A 16,528-nucleotide genomic window follows, 5' to 3' on the forward strand; every position below is an offset into this window, starting at 1 on the left:
ACAAAGTAACAGACCTGTCTGAACAGCACGGTTATAGAGTCTCAAAGTTAAAGACAGCTCCCAGCCATTATCCCACAGGAATGTCTTGTACATGGGTCTGAAAGGATAAATGTTGATGAGTGCATTAAGCCCCACCCAGCGTATTGATGTCACATAGACTCAGGCAATTGAAAGGTTTGGACCCTGAGGAATAAGATCAAATGTCAAGGTTTCCCTCATAGTAACAATGTCTATCAAACCCTTGTAACCAACTGGATTGTGCAATGAACGTCACCTTGTGTGAGCCAAGAGCATTTTCTCGTTGAAAAGCTTTTCCTCTGCCACATACTGGATCAACCAGGCCATGCTAATCCCTGCCAGGAATGAGGAAATGAAACAACGCTGCTCCGTTAACAAGGTTATGTTGTCCTTGGTTTTCTTTCAAAGAAAAGACACAGACTCCGAAAGTCTAAGTCGAAGGATTTCAGGGCCAATTTGATTATAGCCAACAGATACTGCCTCAGGCAGAAGGCTTTTAAGTTAAAAAAAACACTTGTATCATGAAAGGGGAGTGGCCAGTTCTCCCAGCTCAGCTTTTCTCTGGTTTGGTTTGGTTTTAGCAAACAGTAGAGTTGAAAAAGGCTGCTGGACCCCACAGAAGCAGGTCCATGCTGATCCTCCCTCTCTCTGCCATCTCTCCTGTAAGACCCTGTGTTTGATTTTACTTTTTGGTAATGGGGATTGTTGCAAGCATTTGGAACAGCATAATTAAGTTGGAATGATGTGATTGGCCTTCGGAGAGGTTAAATTCTATTCTCTTTTGTGTGCACTTCATTCGGTAAACATGTAAATAAACTGTTTCATTGAAAACAATGTGGTTTGACCAACTGCATCACTCCTGGAATATCCACTTTACACCTGCTTAAAACAACTAGAAAAGTTAGGGTCTGGGCTACTTTCTTGAAATGTTTTGAGGGTGTCTGGCCTGATCCGGTCCATAATAAATAGTGGCACCACATCTACCGGCTGAATCACCTTCTTAATTCGAGGAATTAAGGGCTACGGGGAGAACGCTGGGAAGTGGAGTTGAAATGCCCACCAGCCATGATTGAATAGCGGAGTGGACTCGATGGGCCGAATGGCCTTACTTCCACTCCTATGTCTTATGGTCTTATTGAGAATCAATCCTTTTGCAACACTTTTCAAACTGCAGCTAATGAGTTAGGCAACAGAGGCTGGGCTTATTCCTTTCTACCCCAATACTGTTTTCCCAAAAGCATAAAACACTTGATCATCAGGAACCAAGCTACACTGCAATCTCTCATCATCAAGCCATTAAATTAAAAAGGAGATTCTACTGCTTTACTGTTGAAATAATCCAAGGCGACAAACCCTCCCAAGGTTGCACTGTCCACGGAGTTTGTCACAAAATAGTCTAGAATTTCAGGGATGACAGTGACAGTTTTCAAAACCTCATGAACCCCATTCAACTGCTAAACGCCATGAAAAGAAAGGTCCCATTTGTTCACTAGTCTGGCCACTGGTGGAATCATTGAGTTTCCCAAGTCAAGGTTTCAGTGCTTTACTGGTCTGCTGTCTGTTCCCCAGTGGGTCAGACACACAGAGACAGATCGTCCCTCAAAACCTCACAACTCAAAACTAACTGAACATGGAATGACAGGTTGATCTGGAGGAGAAAGTGAGGTCTGCAGATGCTGGAGACCAGAGATGAAAAGTTGGTTTTGAAAAATTGCAGCAGGCCAGGCAGCGTCCGAGGAACAGGAGAATCGACGTTTCGGGCATAAGCCCTTCTTCAGGAATGAGGCTGGTGTGCCAAGCCGACTGAGATAAAAGGTGGGGGGAGAATGTGGGGGAGGGGCGCTGGGAATACGATAGGTGGAAAGAGGTGAGGGTGAGGGTGATAGGCCGGAGAGGGGGTGGGGGCGGAGAGGTCGGGAAGAAGATTGCAGGTCAAGAGGGCGGTGCTGAATCCAGGGGTTGGGACTGAGATAAGGTGGGGGGAGGGGAAATGAGGAAGCTGGAGGTTCAGGTACTGTGTCAGGAGAACCAGTATTCAGAACTCCTTCTGAGTTGTCTAAGAACATTAACATGGGGAATCTTTAACCTACTTCTTCCTGAATGAAGGTGTCTCCCGATACAGCAATCCATCACAACATCTCCCAAAGGCCCTCAAGGCATCTCCAATCAATCCATAAAAGTGATAGCTAGTTTTGATAATCCTAATTCACACTGCCAACTGAGACCAGGCAGGACTGTGTACTGGCATGGAGCTACAAAGCCAAACCCAAATAACAGATCATCTTAAATCAAATATCACTGATGCCTTCTTGTCATCACCTGTCCCTGGATGCACAAAGTTAAAAATTACACATCACCAAGTTATAGTCCAACAGGTTTATTTGGAAGCACTAGCTTTCAGAGGGCTGCCCCTTCATCAGCAGCGCTCCGCAAGGTGGTGCTTCCAAATAAACCTGTTGGACTATAACCTGGTTTTGTGTAATTTTTAACTCTGTACACCCCAGCCCAACACTGGCACCTCCAAACCATGTCCCTGGATGCTGAGACTTGCTGCTCCCATATCTACTGAAACACTAGACTCTGATTCTCTCCCAATGTCGGGAGATGCAGTGGGCCAGACTTTCAGAAACAGAATGGGTTTCGTCTTCTGAGAGCTCACGCCTGGAGCATCTCTGGGCTGCATCTCACGTGTGACTGCCTGGGGCAGATTCCTTCGGGTTGTTCGCTTGGCCAGCGAGGGGTTAAATCTGAGGCCAGTCTACCCAGCTCGAGACAGCTCTGCTCCATGTCAGATAACTACCACAGGTATTGGGGCGAGGTACATGATGATTCCCAATCAGCACACAGCTACAAATCTATGCTCTAGTCTTGGGTATGAAGAAACCTAAGAGATATGGCGAGACCATAGGAATAATGGAGAAGATCGTCCAAACGTTCTGCTCTACCTCCTACTTCTCACATTCATAATGGTTCCCATCAGTCTTCAGAGGTCATCCATTTTGGTCGGAATTGCAGCAAAACGGACTATTATTTAAATGGTGAAAATTACAGCACGCAGCTGTGCAGAGGGTCCTGAGGTGCCATTGTGCATGAATCACAAAAGCTTGGTTTGTGAGTGCAGCAGGCAATTAAGAAAACAAATGAAATATTATCCTTTCATTGCTAGAAGGATGGAGTTTACAAATGGGGAGGTGTTATTGCAGTTATTGTTGTAGTATAAGGTAATACGTATGTGGGGAGGCCACATACTGCAGTACTGTGTACAGTTTTAGTCTCCTTCCTTGAGAAAGTGACATACTGGCCCTGGAGGGGGTGCAGTGGAGGTTCACTAGGTTGAGTCTGGAGTTGAGTAAGTACGATGCTGGAAAAGAACAGCTGCCAGACAGCACCCAAAGAGCAGGAGAGTCAATGTTTCAGGCATGAGTTCTTCATCAGGAATGTGGGGGAGGCTCAAGGGGGCGGAGAGATCAATGGGAGGGGGGGTGGGGCTGGGGGAAAGGTAGCTGGGAATGCGATAGGTAGATGAAGGTGTGGGGGGTGATGGTGATAGGTCGGAGAGGAGGGTAGAGCAGGTAGGTGGGAAGGAAGATGGACAGGTAGGACTCTTACTCCCAATTCCTTCGCCTCCGCTGCATCTGCTCCCAGGAGGGCCAATTCCACCACACAACCCAGATGGCCTCCTTCTTCAAGGACCGCAATTTCCCCTCCCATATGGTCAATGATGCCCTCCAGCACATCTCCTCCACTTCCTGCACCACTGCCCTTGAATCCCACCTCCCCAACACAACAAGGACAGAACCACGCCCCCGGTCCTCATTTTCTATCCCATCAACTTGCAGATACAACGCATCATCCTCCACCATTTCTGCCACCTACAAACGGACCCCAACACCAGGGATATATTTCCCTCCCAACACCTATCCACTTTCTGCAGGGACCATTCCCTCCACAACTCCCTTGTTAGGTTCATGCCCCCCACCAGCCCACCCCCCCACTCTTGGCACCTTCCCCTGCCACAAGAGGTGTAAACTCTGTGCCCACCCATACTCCCTCACCTCTGTACAAGACCCCAGGGGATCCTTCCACATCCAACCTGTACCTGGACCTCCACCTATGTCATCTACTGTGTCCGTTGCTCCTGATGTGGTCTCCTCTACATTGGGGAGACAGGACGCCAACTTGCGGAATGTTTCAGAGAACATCTCAGGGGCCCATGCACTAAATAACCCCACCGCCCCGTGGCTGAATACTTTAACTCCCCTTCCCACTCTGCCGAGGACATGCAAACCTTAGGTCTCCTCCACCGCCAAACCCTCACCACCCCATGCCTGGAAGAACAACACTTCATCTTCCGCCTTGGGACCCTCCAAACACATGGCATCAGTTTCCTCATCTCCCCTCCTTACCCCAGCTTGAACCCTCCAACCCACCATCGCCCTCGAACTGTCCTACCTGTCCATCATTTTTTCCCACCTATCTGCTCTACCCTACCCCCTTCACAACCCACCTTCATCTGCCCATCACATTCCCAGCCACCTTCCCTCCCAGCCTCACCCTCTCCCATTTATCTCACCTGCTCCTTGCATGCTGCCTGACCTGCTGTGCTTTTCCAGCACCATACTTTTTGACTCTGATCTCCAGCATCTGCAGTCCTCCCTTTCTCCTGCTTGCGGAGTTGAGAGGGTTGGCGTATAAAGACAGGTTGAGTAGACTGAGACTATACTCATTGGAATTTAGAAGAATGAAGGGGATCTTATAGAAACACGTAAAATTATAAAGGGGATAGACTCGAAGCAGAGAGGTTGTTTTCACTGGGTGGGAGAGACTAGAATGAGGGGACATAGCCTCAAAATAAGAGGACAGCAGATTTCATACTGAGTTGTGGAGGAACCTCTTCACCCAAAGGGTTTGAATCTCTGGAATTCCCTGCCCAGTGACGCAGTTGAGGCTACTTCATTGAATATTTTTAAGACAAAGATAGATTTTTCAACAGCAAGTGAATTAAGGGACACAGTGAGAGGGTGAGTAAGTGGGAGCTGAATCCACAAAAAGATCAGCCATGATTTTACTGAATGGTGGAGCAGGCACGATGGGGCCAGATGGCCTACTCCTGCTCCAAGGTCTTCGGGCCTTATGAGTGGAGTGGAGCCTTCAGGCTAAACCACAGGAGGCAACAGTTGGAGACTTCACTCAGGGAACTGTCTTACTGCTCAGTGAGATCTCACATTGCCAGCTGAAAGGGCAGACTGGATGGCAGCTTAATGACTCATTCAAAAAGACACCACACATTGAGAGTTTAGATTTCCTCAGCACTGGACTGGAAAGGGTCTCCTGTAACATGTGTACTTCCTGGAAGTGGCTGAGCTAGTTCCTCGAAAGCGTGCCTCACCCCACGCTATCTATCAAGTTAAACTGCAGCCAGAGAACTGAAGAGGTGAAAAATCAACGCATTCCAAACAGTGCCACTGGATGCCAATTGAGGATAGTTCAAGGAGAAAGCACACAGCACCAGGATATGAAATACCCAGAGAGAGAGTTTACAATCTACACTAGTCCATTCCCAGAGAAAAAATAATTCACTGGACATTTAACCTGATCTTTTGTCCTCATCAATTATATTAAATAGTGCACATCCCCCAATCCATGCTTAACCTGTATTAACATCTGATAATCTATATCAGGAGGCTGGCAAGTAACACTGCAGCAACTATGTGCAGACCAGGGGAAAAAGTGTTTATTAAAGCACTAGCTACATCTGAGTTTCTAATACCAATGTAAAATGCAGTCTACTGGTCTTTACAGCAATTAGCAATTGGGGCAAAACCCCTTTTGCGATTGAAAGGATCAGAAATGCTTCACAGTTGACTTTTTTAAAATTTAAATTGCTCTCCCACATGCATTCTATCTCCTGGCTTCAACGTCTACTCTCTGCATGAATGTCACACAGTGGCAGAAGCATGTTCCATCTACAAGACCTACTACAGCAACACCCAAACCAGAAACCTCCACCACTCAGGAAGGAGTACAGCAGCAAGTGAACATCGGCAGCCCCAAGTCTCTCACACTGTCGCAACTTCACCAGCTATCGCCAATGTTTTCCTGCACTGATCAACACTGGATTTTCCTGCTTAACAGCACCATGGGATCGGACGGTAAACACACCATAAGGACTACAGCAGTTCAAGATAGATTAGATTAGATTACTTACGGTGTGTACATAGGCCCTTTGTCACAACAAGTCCACACCGACCCGCCGAAGCGCAACCCATTCCCCTACATTTACCCCTTCACCTAACACTACGGGCAATTTAGCATGGCCAATTCACCTAACCTGCACATCTTTGGACTGTGGGAGGAAACCGGAGCACCTGGAGACACGGGGAGAATGTGCAAACTCCACACACAGAGTCGCCCGAGTAGGGAATTGAACCCGGGTCTCTGACACTGTGAGGCAGCAGTGCGAACCAATGTGCCCCCACTTTCTCAAGGACAATAAGGGATCGCCAATAAATTGCAGCCTCTCCAGCGTGTAACAAACATTCACAAATTTGGAGATGGATCAGAGAAGAATATCTGATCAATCAACATTCAAAGCAAACGCCTTTTCAAACACTTCATTGGACATGAACTTTGGATCAGCTGAGAGAAGATCCGGTGCAGGGTAGATAGTCTGGAACAAGCTAGAGGACCTGAATGGCCTCCAACCTGTTCTTAACATGACTATGTTGTTCAGTTACTGAAAGAACAAAGGAAGTTTAGCATAAATTAATGTAGGCAGAGGATTGTTTAAAAAAAAGACCCATCACAAACTGTAAAAGCAGCAGGATCTATCACCACTTTTGAAATAATCCAGAATTGAAAAATTAACAAATTGTTACAGCAATGAGATTATTCCTCAATCATTCAATTGTACAGAAGCTATCTGATACAGCAGGTTTTACAGCATTGGCAGAGGGCACCAGGGAACAAGGAATGAACGGAGAGACCCTCCTCCCAACCACAACTTGCACAGTATCGCTCAGAGAGCAGAAGTGGAACTAAAGTTCCTCAAAAATAAGTATTTTCTAAAACCATTTATTCTTTCACGGATGTGGCCACTGCTGACAAAGCCAATCTTTGTTACCCATTCTTCAGTTTCCCTTGAACTGGGTGGTTGATTAGGTCGTTGCAGTGGACAGCTAAGGGTCAATAACATTACTTTGGCCTGTAGTCTCATGTAGGCCACACCAAGTAAGGATGGGAGATATCCTTCCCTAAAGGACATAGTGGAAGGTTTATAATGATAATTGATGGTGCCTCCATGGTCCAAGTTTTCTTAATTAAATTTAAATTCACCCAGCTGCTATGGTGGGATTTGAACATTTGCCTCCCCCAGGTTACTCTGTGAGTTTGTTCTAGATGAAGTCACGGCTATGTGACACATTAAGAACCTCAACACTCTTGGAGTTCCTTACCTCATGAAGGAAATTTATCTGGAGTGATAAAGTAGTGGGAAGCTTGGGTGGCGAAAGTCTGGAAATTGCAGATGAAGGGAGTCCTACAAGAGGTACAAAACCCCAAAAGTATTGAGGTCCTTAGTGAGATTTGGATTTTGACTCCATTTACCTGTTTACCCTATTCCTACAGTGGCCTTACCTCATTAAACCTGTGCAACTCGGTCTTAAAGACTGTCCACATAGCTGCTTATAATATTAGATTACCTACAGTGTGGAAACAGGCCCTTCGGCCCAACTAGTCCACACTGACCCTCCGAAGAGAAACCCACCCCCCTATATTTACCCCTGACTAATCCAACTAACACTAAGGCCAATTTAGCATAACCAATTCACCTGACCCGCACATCTTTGGACGTGGGAGGAAACCGGAGCACCCAAAGGAAACCCACACAGACACGGGGAGAATGTGCAAACTCCACACAGTCAGTCGCCTGAGGCTGGAATCGAACCTGAGACCCTGGTGCTGTGAGGCAGCAGCACTAACCACTGAGCCACTGTGCCACCCCAATATTAGCCAAACAGACTTGACCAACAAGTGGAATGCTCAACTCAAGTTACCCTGAGTTACCCGGTCATTGGGAACATTCTGTTTGTTTAAAAAGGATCTATCTGAATATGTTAGCACTTAATTGAACCAGCAACTGCAGTAATGAATCATATAGACCAGTCAGGTCTGTGATGAGTTTTCAAATCCCAACTGGTTTGACACTGGGAGATAGCAGGGACCAACAAAAACCCTGGCTACTGGTTGGTTGAAAAGTAAGGAGGTCAGTGGGTAGATTAAGTACAAAAACTGATTCAGCTGCGATAGTTTGAGATTGAATAACCCTTGACCGTCCCAGACTGGTCAGCTGAGAGGGGGACTGAGGGCTGGACATGTGGGAGTCACATACAGCACGGAAACAGACCCTTCGGTCCAACTCGTCCACGCCAACCAGACACCCCAATCTGACCTCGTCCCACCTGCCAGCACTTAGCCCACCTCCCTCCAAACCCTTCCTATTCATATACCCATCCAGACGCCTTTTAAATGTTGCAATTGTACCAGCCTCCACCACTTCCTCTGGCAGCTCATTCCATACACGTACCACCTTCTGTGTGAAAAAATTGCCCCTCAGGTCCTTGTTAAATCTTTCCCTTCTCACCTTCAACCTATGCCCTCTATTTTTGGACTCCCCTACCCTGGGAAGATGACCTTGGCTGTTCGCCCTCTCCATGCCCTCCACTTTTTATAAACCTCTGTAACGTCACCCCTCAGCCTCCGACGCTCCAGGGAAAACACCCCCAGCCTATTCTGTCTCTCCCTGTAGCACCCTTCAATCCAGACAACATCCTTGTAAATCTTTCCTGAACCCTTTCAAGTTTCACAACATCCTTCCAATAGGAGAAAGACCAGAATTAAGCGCAATATTCCAACAGTGGCCTAACCAATGTCCTGTACAGCCACAACATGACCTCCCAACACCTGTACTCAATGCCCTGACCAATGAAGACAAGCGTACCAAACACTTCTTTCACCACCCTATCTACCTGCGATTCCACCTTCAAGGAGCTATGAACCTGCACTCCAAGGTCTCTTTGTTCAGTAGCACTTCCCAGGGCCCTATCAATAAGTGCATAAGTCCTGCCCTGATTTGCTCTATCGCATTTATCTAAATTAAAATCAATATGCCACACCTCGGCCCATTGACCCATTTGATCAAAGTCCCATTGTACACATAGATAACCTTCTTCTTCACTGTCCACTGCACCTCCAATTTTGGGGTCAGTTGCAAACTTACCAGGAATAACTCCGATATTCACAGTCGAAAAAGCTGGCGTTGGAAACGTGCAGCCAGTCGGGCAGCATCCAATAAGCAGGAGAATCGACGTTTCGGGCATAAGCCCTTCATCAGGAATGTCTCCTTCAGTTCCTGATGAAGGGCTTACGCACGGTAACATCGATTCTCCTGCTCCTCGGATGCTGCCTGGACGGCTGTGCTTTCCCAACGCCAGCCTTTTCGACTGTGACTCTCCAGCATCTGCAGACCTCACTTTCTCCAATGTTCACATCCAAATCGTTTATATAAATGATGGAAACACTCATCAAGTGGAGAAACTCAGCAAAACTATGGCAATGCAAGTGAACCGCAGGGTCAATTCCCAGCACATCATTATCGATGGGAATATTTGTAACTTCCTTCAGATTTCAAATTGGAGCCCTTTGTGACTGGAGGTCATTGGACAGGCCTTACGACAGCTGACTCGAGCTTACCTGTGTGAAAGTAAGGATTCGCCGTGTACGGAAATCCAAAAGGCAGGGGCTGAGGGAGCGGAGCTGGAGCAGACGGGAGATATTTCGCTTTGTTTTCAGTGATTGCAGAGCCCAGCAGGTGGCTGGGAGAGTCGGAGCCCACAGAAACACAGGGGGGGTTCTGAGCAACACTGGTGGCCTCATGCATCTCCTTAATGTTCTCGCAAGCCTTTGCGCCCTCTTTGCACTCCTTGAGTTCGTGGATTGATCCGATCACCTCGGTCTTCAGGTTCTCGGGCTTGTCGTCACCCGCCTCGGGGTCACTCTCCGAGTCTTTCATCTCCTCGTCGTTACAGTCGGCGCTCCCATCTCGGCCGCGCGCCTCAAGGTGGTCCTTGACCTCACCGGCGCCATGCGCCTCCGTCCTGTGGTGGGCCACCTTCCGGGAGCCCTTGCGCCCTGGTTCCTTGGGGGGCGGGTTGCCCGGCACGGCGTGGTTGAGGGACAGCAGAGGGGCCGTGTTGTGCCGAAGGACCAGCATAGCGTTGCGGCGGGAGATCTCCTCACGCAGCGGGTGACCCTCGGGCACATCATGGAGGCTACGCAGGGCAGGGTGGTCCGGGGGCAAGCTGGAGTGCAGCGACAAAGGGTCGGCTCCGAGAATCCGCTGCCTGTGCATGTTCTCAAACTCTTTCTGACGCAGGAGCTCAGCGGACATCTCGAGTCTGAAAGAAAGAGAGAACAGACACAAAACAAAAAAGGAAAAGAAAACCTCAATATTATTCGACTATCAGAAGCAAGCTTTCAGAAAATGACTAGCGTCTTAAAATCTCTGCTATAATTCAGATGGAAAGCTCAATACCCATGGTGTTCTTTCGCAGCAGCCAATCTGATCACTGGGACATTTCTGTTGTGAAAAAATATGATTCTATTAATTACAAACTCTCAAGGGTGTTGGAAATTCACTGTGGCCAGAGCTGAGAGCATCAGGCAACTACCACACCAGGACACTCTTGGTGCCCAGTCAGCAGAAACAGTACGCGTCAGATAACCGAAACACAATACGGTACTGGTAAACTGTCACAAGATCCTCTGGGATAAAGAAGGCCTTTACCCACTTGATCTCGTCTTTCCAGTAGATCAACTGGAGCCACCCAGTCCACTGAAATGCACATTTCTTAAGCCAGGTCTCCAGCACCCACAGCGTCAGGTTGGTAGCGCTCTCGCCCCTCAGCCAGGACAATCGTGGGTTCAAGTCCCACTCCGGGAACTTGGGCACATCATCTGGGTTTACGCTCTGGAGCAGCACTGAGGGGACTGTCTGAGGTCTCAGATGAGACACTAAATCGAGGCGTGCCCCGCCATTTCAGGGAGATGTAAATGATCCCACAGCACAGCTTTGAAGGGGAGAAGGGAGAGATAGACCAGGCGCCTAGAATCATTCTTTAACCCTCATTCAACATCGTGAAAACGCATGATCACATTTTCCGCTTGTGAGAGTTTGCCTTGCACAAACTGATTATCACGTTTCCCATACAACCACAGTGACTAAACCTGGTAAATGTTTGCGTGGTTATAAAGACTGTAAAAGGCTCTATACAAATGCAAGATTTTCTTTATCATCCAGGTGACCTTGTTTGTTTGGTGCTTACCTGTTAAAGGGACTGGATGGCTCAGTTGGCTAGCTAGTGAGACAGAGTGATGCCAACAGTGTGGGCTCAGTTCCTACACCAGCTGATGTTACCACGAATGTCCCACCTTCTCAGCCTCACCCAAGATGTGGTGACCCACAGGTTAAACCACCACCAGTTGTCTCTCTATTGAGAGAGCAGTCCTATGGCCTGGTAGAATGATGCTGGCATTGCTGTAGGAGAATGGATAGGTCCTACCAGCAGTCTAAGTGCCTAAGCCCAGAGGGAGAAAGTGGGAACAGGTGACTGAATGGCTGAGCTGGTTCGATGGACCGAATGGCCTACTCCTGTTCCTATTTTCGGTGAAGAATTCAGGAGAAATTGCACTCAGAGAGCACGGAAGGCAAATAACACTTGCATTTCAATGGAAACTAGATAAATGCAGGAGGAAAAAAAGACCACATCAATGGGATGGGAGGAGACCAGAATAGGGTAAACACCAGCTCTGATCAATTGAGCTGAAAGGACTGGTTTCCTCTGGGACTATTCCAGGGAAACGCAGACCGAGGGAGTCACAGGTTGTAAGCGATTTGTGATGTTCAGGGCAGACAAAGAGACACTGAAAAGGACACAGTGCTTTCAGGAACATTAATATTGTTGCCTTGATACAGGCTGGCTGTTCCAGCAGTAAAGGCAGACACTGGAGAGAGGGATTGATAGCAGCTTCTGGCAGGCGGTGGCAGGTACAAGAGGCACCCAGTTATTGACCACAGGCATTTCGCGGCTTGTGATCAACAGGAAGCATCTGGCTGACCCCCACCCCCAGCAGCCCCCTGAGTACTGAGCTTACCTTGCCAGGTTCTGCTTCCGGAGCATTTCCTGCTGCCGTGCAAAGATTTCAGCCTGGGCCGGCTGCAAGAAACCATAACCTGCAACGGCAGTTCAGGGGTCACCAATCAATCAATCAACCAATCAGTGAGAACAAACAAACACCTTCACACCTCCGGTTAGACATTCGACATTCTGCCTGACACGTACCACAGCAAACCCTATCTACAGTGATCCCCCATGGCAAACCCGATCCACTGTGATCCCCCACAACAAACCCGATCCACTGTGATCCCCCACGGCAAACCTGATCCACTGTGATCTCCCACAGCAGACCTGATCTACTGTGATCTCCCACAGCAAACTTGATCCACTGTGATCTACTGCAGCAAACCTGATCCACTGTGGTCTCCCACTGCAAACCTGATCTACTGTGATCTCCCACGGCAAACTTGATCCACTGTGATCTACTGCAGCAAACCTGATCCACTGTGGTCTCCCACAGCAAACCCTATCTACAGTGATCTCCCACGGCAAATCTGATCCACTGTGATCTACTGCAGCAAACCTGATCCACTGTGGTCTCCCACTGCAAACCTGATCTACTGTGATCTCCCACAGCAAACCTGATCCACTGTGATCTCCCACAGAAAACCATGTCCACTGTGATCCCCCATGGCAAACCTGATCCACTGTGATCTCCCACGGCAAACCTGATCCACTGTGATCTACTGCAACAAACCTGATCCACTGTGATCTCCCACAGAAAACCCGGTCCACTGTGATCCCCCACGGCAAACCTGATCCACTGTGATCTCCCACAGAAAACCCGGTCCACTGTGATCCCCCACGGCAAACCTGATCCACTGTGATCTCCCACGGCAAACCTGATCCACTGTGACCAACCGCAGCAAAATGAATCAACTTTCATTTACACTCCAGGTGTGAGCTACCCTAGTAAACCCAATCCATTCCCATTAACATCCCGGGTGGGATTTTACAATCACTCGTTTTTTGGTGATTCTTTGCCGATAATTAATTGCTTGAGGAGGATGTATGAAGCCATTAATCCAGGCCCAGTCTCCCGTTGCGGTGCTGAAGACAGCCTGATAGCCCAGTTGCCTATACCAGAGGCTCAGGGAGACTATACCCTTCACTGTTTGAGGCAGAGTCAAGGACTCTCCTAACATTTCCCCTTTTAACAAGCACCAGCAGAAACTGCCGACTGGTGTGAGATCCCTCCCCTATGCAAACTGCTCACTGGGTTTACTGGATTCCAGTCATTAATAATTCGTATCAGGTACACAAAACACGTTTGGAGGAGTTACTGGCAAATACCCTTTATAAATTCTATACTGCCGCATCTCATTAAAGTTGCCCAATTAGGTTCTGGTAGATGTGGAGATTGCTAGAACAGTGGAATTCTCACACGTATCATGAAATTTTACATTCCCTCTCCCTCGCCCTGATTGTTTCCTGGCTAAGACTTCCCACACTGAGTCCATGCGCCGGCCTGGAATGGGAGGGCTTATTCAATAGACCATTCACCACTGGAGCCTGGGTCTCCTGACCTCGTGGGGGACAATAGCACAATGATAACATCACTAAATTAATTAATCCAGAGTCCAGCTCTAGGGTGACATGAGTTCACATCCTGCTGTTGATGGAATTTGAATTCAATTAGCAATTCTGGAATAAATCTGAGTTGCCATGACCATGACAATCAGCATCGGGTATGGTTCACTGATGTTCTGTCAGGAATGTAGCCTGCTGTCCTTCATCTAGTCTGGTCTATATGTGACTCCAGACCCACAGCAACGGGGCTGACTCTCAACTGCCCTCTGGAATGATGCAAACCACTCAGTTCAAGGGCAATTAGGGACGGGCAAAAGCATTGGCCTTGCTATAGCAGCCACTTTGGAATCCCATGAAACAAAAGAAAAATAAAATGTCCCAACCGCAGTTCTGTATCAGAGAGATATCTAAAATATTATACAGTGTGAACTTAACTACTATTGACAGCTCTGGAGGCAGATTTCCACGTTTTGGCACTCACCTGGGGTTTGGCACAGGGTCGAATGAACTCCTAGGAACGGAGGTCTGAGGTGAGGCCCTAAAGCGATGTGAGGTGCATTCTGAGGTGAAAGCAGAGGGTTTGTGTGCGACATTTCCCTGCAAAGCAGTAAACAAAGAGAAAAAAAATGAGTTTTACACAACACTCCAGTCACTCCTGTGGCCATTCGCACTGGTGACTGCCCCCTTCTAGCTTTTCACCTTTAAATCCCTGCTCCAAAGTGTATCTTATTTTCAAATCTTCCTCCTTGTTGAGTGTCGATAACCTACACACTTGCCCTGATTTCTGCCACATTTTCCCCTGGTACTGCTACACCCCATGTGAATTTGTCAACAATGGCAGCTTTGTCTTGCTGCAATGGTGTAGGAGTTTGGTTAGACCACACCTGGAATACTGTGCAGAGTTTCGGTCTCCTTATCTGAAGAAATATATTATTGACTGTAGTAAAGATAGACAAGCAGTAGGCTGAAAGAATACAGCAAACCAGGCAGCATCAGGTGCTGGAGAATTCAGTGTTTCAGGGGTAAACCTTCTTCAGGACTGGAGGGTTAAAAAATACAGTTAATACAATCGAGTAGCACGGTGGCTCAGTGGTTAGCACAGCTGCCTCACAGCGCCAGGGACCCAGGTTCGATTCTAGCCTCGGGTGACTGTGTGTGGAGTTTACACATTCTCCCTGTGTCTGTACGGGTCGCCTCTGGGTGCTCCAGTTTCCTCCCACAATCCAAAGCAGTGCATGTTAGGGTGAATTGGCCATGCTAAATTGCCCCTTAGTGTCTAGGGATGTGCAGGCTAGGTGGATTAGCCATGGGAAATGCAGGGTTACAGGGATGGGATGGTTGAGTTGGGTCTAGGTGGGATGCTTTTTGGAGGGTTGGTGTGAACTCAATGGGTCAAATAGCCTGGTCCCACACTGTATGGATTCTATCATGAATGCAATATAATTCAAAGTGACACAGGACCAGGCCCATCAATCTTTATTTAGACCCACTCCTCATTGCCCATGTGCAGTTGCTAGCTCTCTGTTCGCGTCCCGTTCACGTGTCTATCAAGACATACCTTAAACATTGCTAACGCGCCTGCTTCCACCCCCAGGTTTAACACACTTATTCCGGAATAGTGGGACTGCCCTATGAAAGAGGCTGGGCAAACTTTATTCTCTACAGTTTCAAAGAATAATGAGGTGATCTCATTAAAACTTCCACAACTCTGAAAGCCATAAACAGAGTAGATGTTCCCTTTGGTTGGAGAACCCAAATCCTAGGGAGACTGTTTAGAAATAAGATGGATACCACTTTGATCAGGGATGCAAAGAAATGATTCTACTCAGAGTCATACAGCATGGAAAACAGATCCCCTCGTACAACCAACCTGTATCATAGAGCCATAGAGATGTACAGCATGAAAACAGACCCTTCGGTCCAACCCATCCATGCCGACCAGATATCCCAACCCAATCTAGTCCCACTTGCCAGCACCCGGTCCATATCCCTCCAAACCCTCCCTATTCATATACCCATCCAAATATCTTTTAAATGTTGCAATTGTACCAGCCTCCACCACATCCTCTGGTAGCTCAGTGCATACACATACCACTCTCTGCTTGAAGAAGTTGCCCCTTAGGTCTATTTTATATCTTTCCTTCTCACCCTAAACCTATGCCCTCTAATTCTGGACTCCCCCAAGCTAGGGAGAAGACTTTGTCTATTTATCCTATCCATGCCCCTCATAATTTTGTAAACCTCTATAAGGTCACCCCTCAGACTCCAAAGCTCCAGAGAAAACAGCCCCAGCCTGTTCATCCTCTCCCTATAGCTCAAATCCTCCAACCCTGGCATCATCCTTGCAAATCAGTATAATCCCGAAATTAACTGCCTTTGCTTGGCCCATATCGGTGCAAACATTTCTTATTCATGTGCTTATTCTGGAAGTTCATTCCACACACAAACCACTGTGTTTAAAAAACAAATTGCCCTCTATGTCTTTTTAAAATCTTTCTCCTTTCACCTTAAAGGAATCTTTGGCATTCTCTACTAGAGAGGGCAGAGAAGGTTCAGCCTTTGTGCATGTTTAACAGAGAGATTGAGAGATCTTGTTTTACCAGTGGACTTATGGGGATATGGTGAATAAAAGGCATTAAAGTGATCAGCCTATTGAATGGCGGGGAAGGCTCGATTGCCTCCTCCTGTTCCGATATTAACTTGTAAGTTTTAATGCAATGTACATGGATAATTCAGCAAAGAGACAA

General features: G+C 47.6%; 1 protein-coding gene across 8 annotated transcripts in view; it reads right to left on the reverse strand.

The window, feature by feature from the left end:
* The window catches only part of samd11 (sterile alpha motif domain containing 11), a 321,180-nt gene that overhangs the window by 26,780 nt on the left and 277,872 nt on the right, over positions 1–16,528 (reverse strand). For 6 of the 8 annotated variants that reach the window (XM_060852146.1, XM_060852147.1, XM_060852143.1 and 3 more), the window contains 4 exons: positions 14,263–14,378; positions 12,229–12,307; positions 10,610–10,654; positions 9,769–10,472 (listed from right to left, as the gene is read on the reverse strand). In XM_060852146.1, the coding sequence (XP_060708129.1) occupies positions 9,769–10,472; positions 10,610–10,654; positions 12,229–12,307; positions 14,263–14,378 (944 nt within the window). The remainder of the gene's footprint in view (positions 1–9,768; positions 10,473–10,609; positions 10,655–12,228; positions 12,308–14,262; positions 14,379–16,528) is intronic. The other 2 variants (XM_060852148.1, XM_060852144.1) reach the window with 1 other exon arrangement.

The sequence above is a fragment of the Hemiscyllium ocellatum genome, chromosome 37 (assembly GCF_020745735.1).
Source record: "Hemiscyllium ocellatum isolate sHemOce1 chromosome 37, sHemOce1.pat.X.cur, whole genome shotgun sequence".
Lineage (NCBI taxonomy): Eukaryota > Metazoa > Chordata > Chondrichthyes > Orectolobiformes > Hemiscylliidae > Hemiscyllium > Hemiscyllium ocellatum.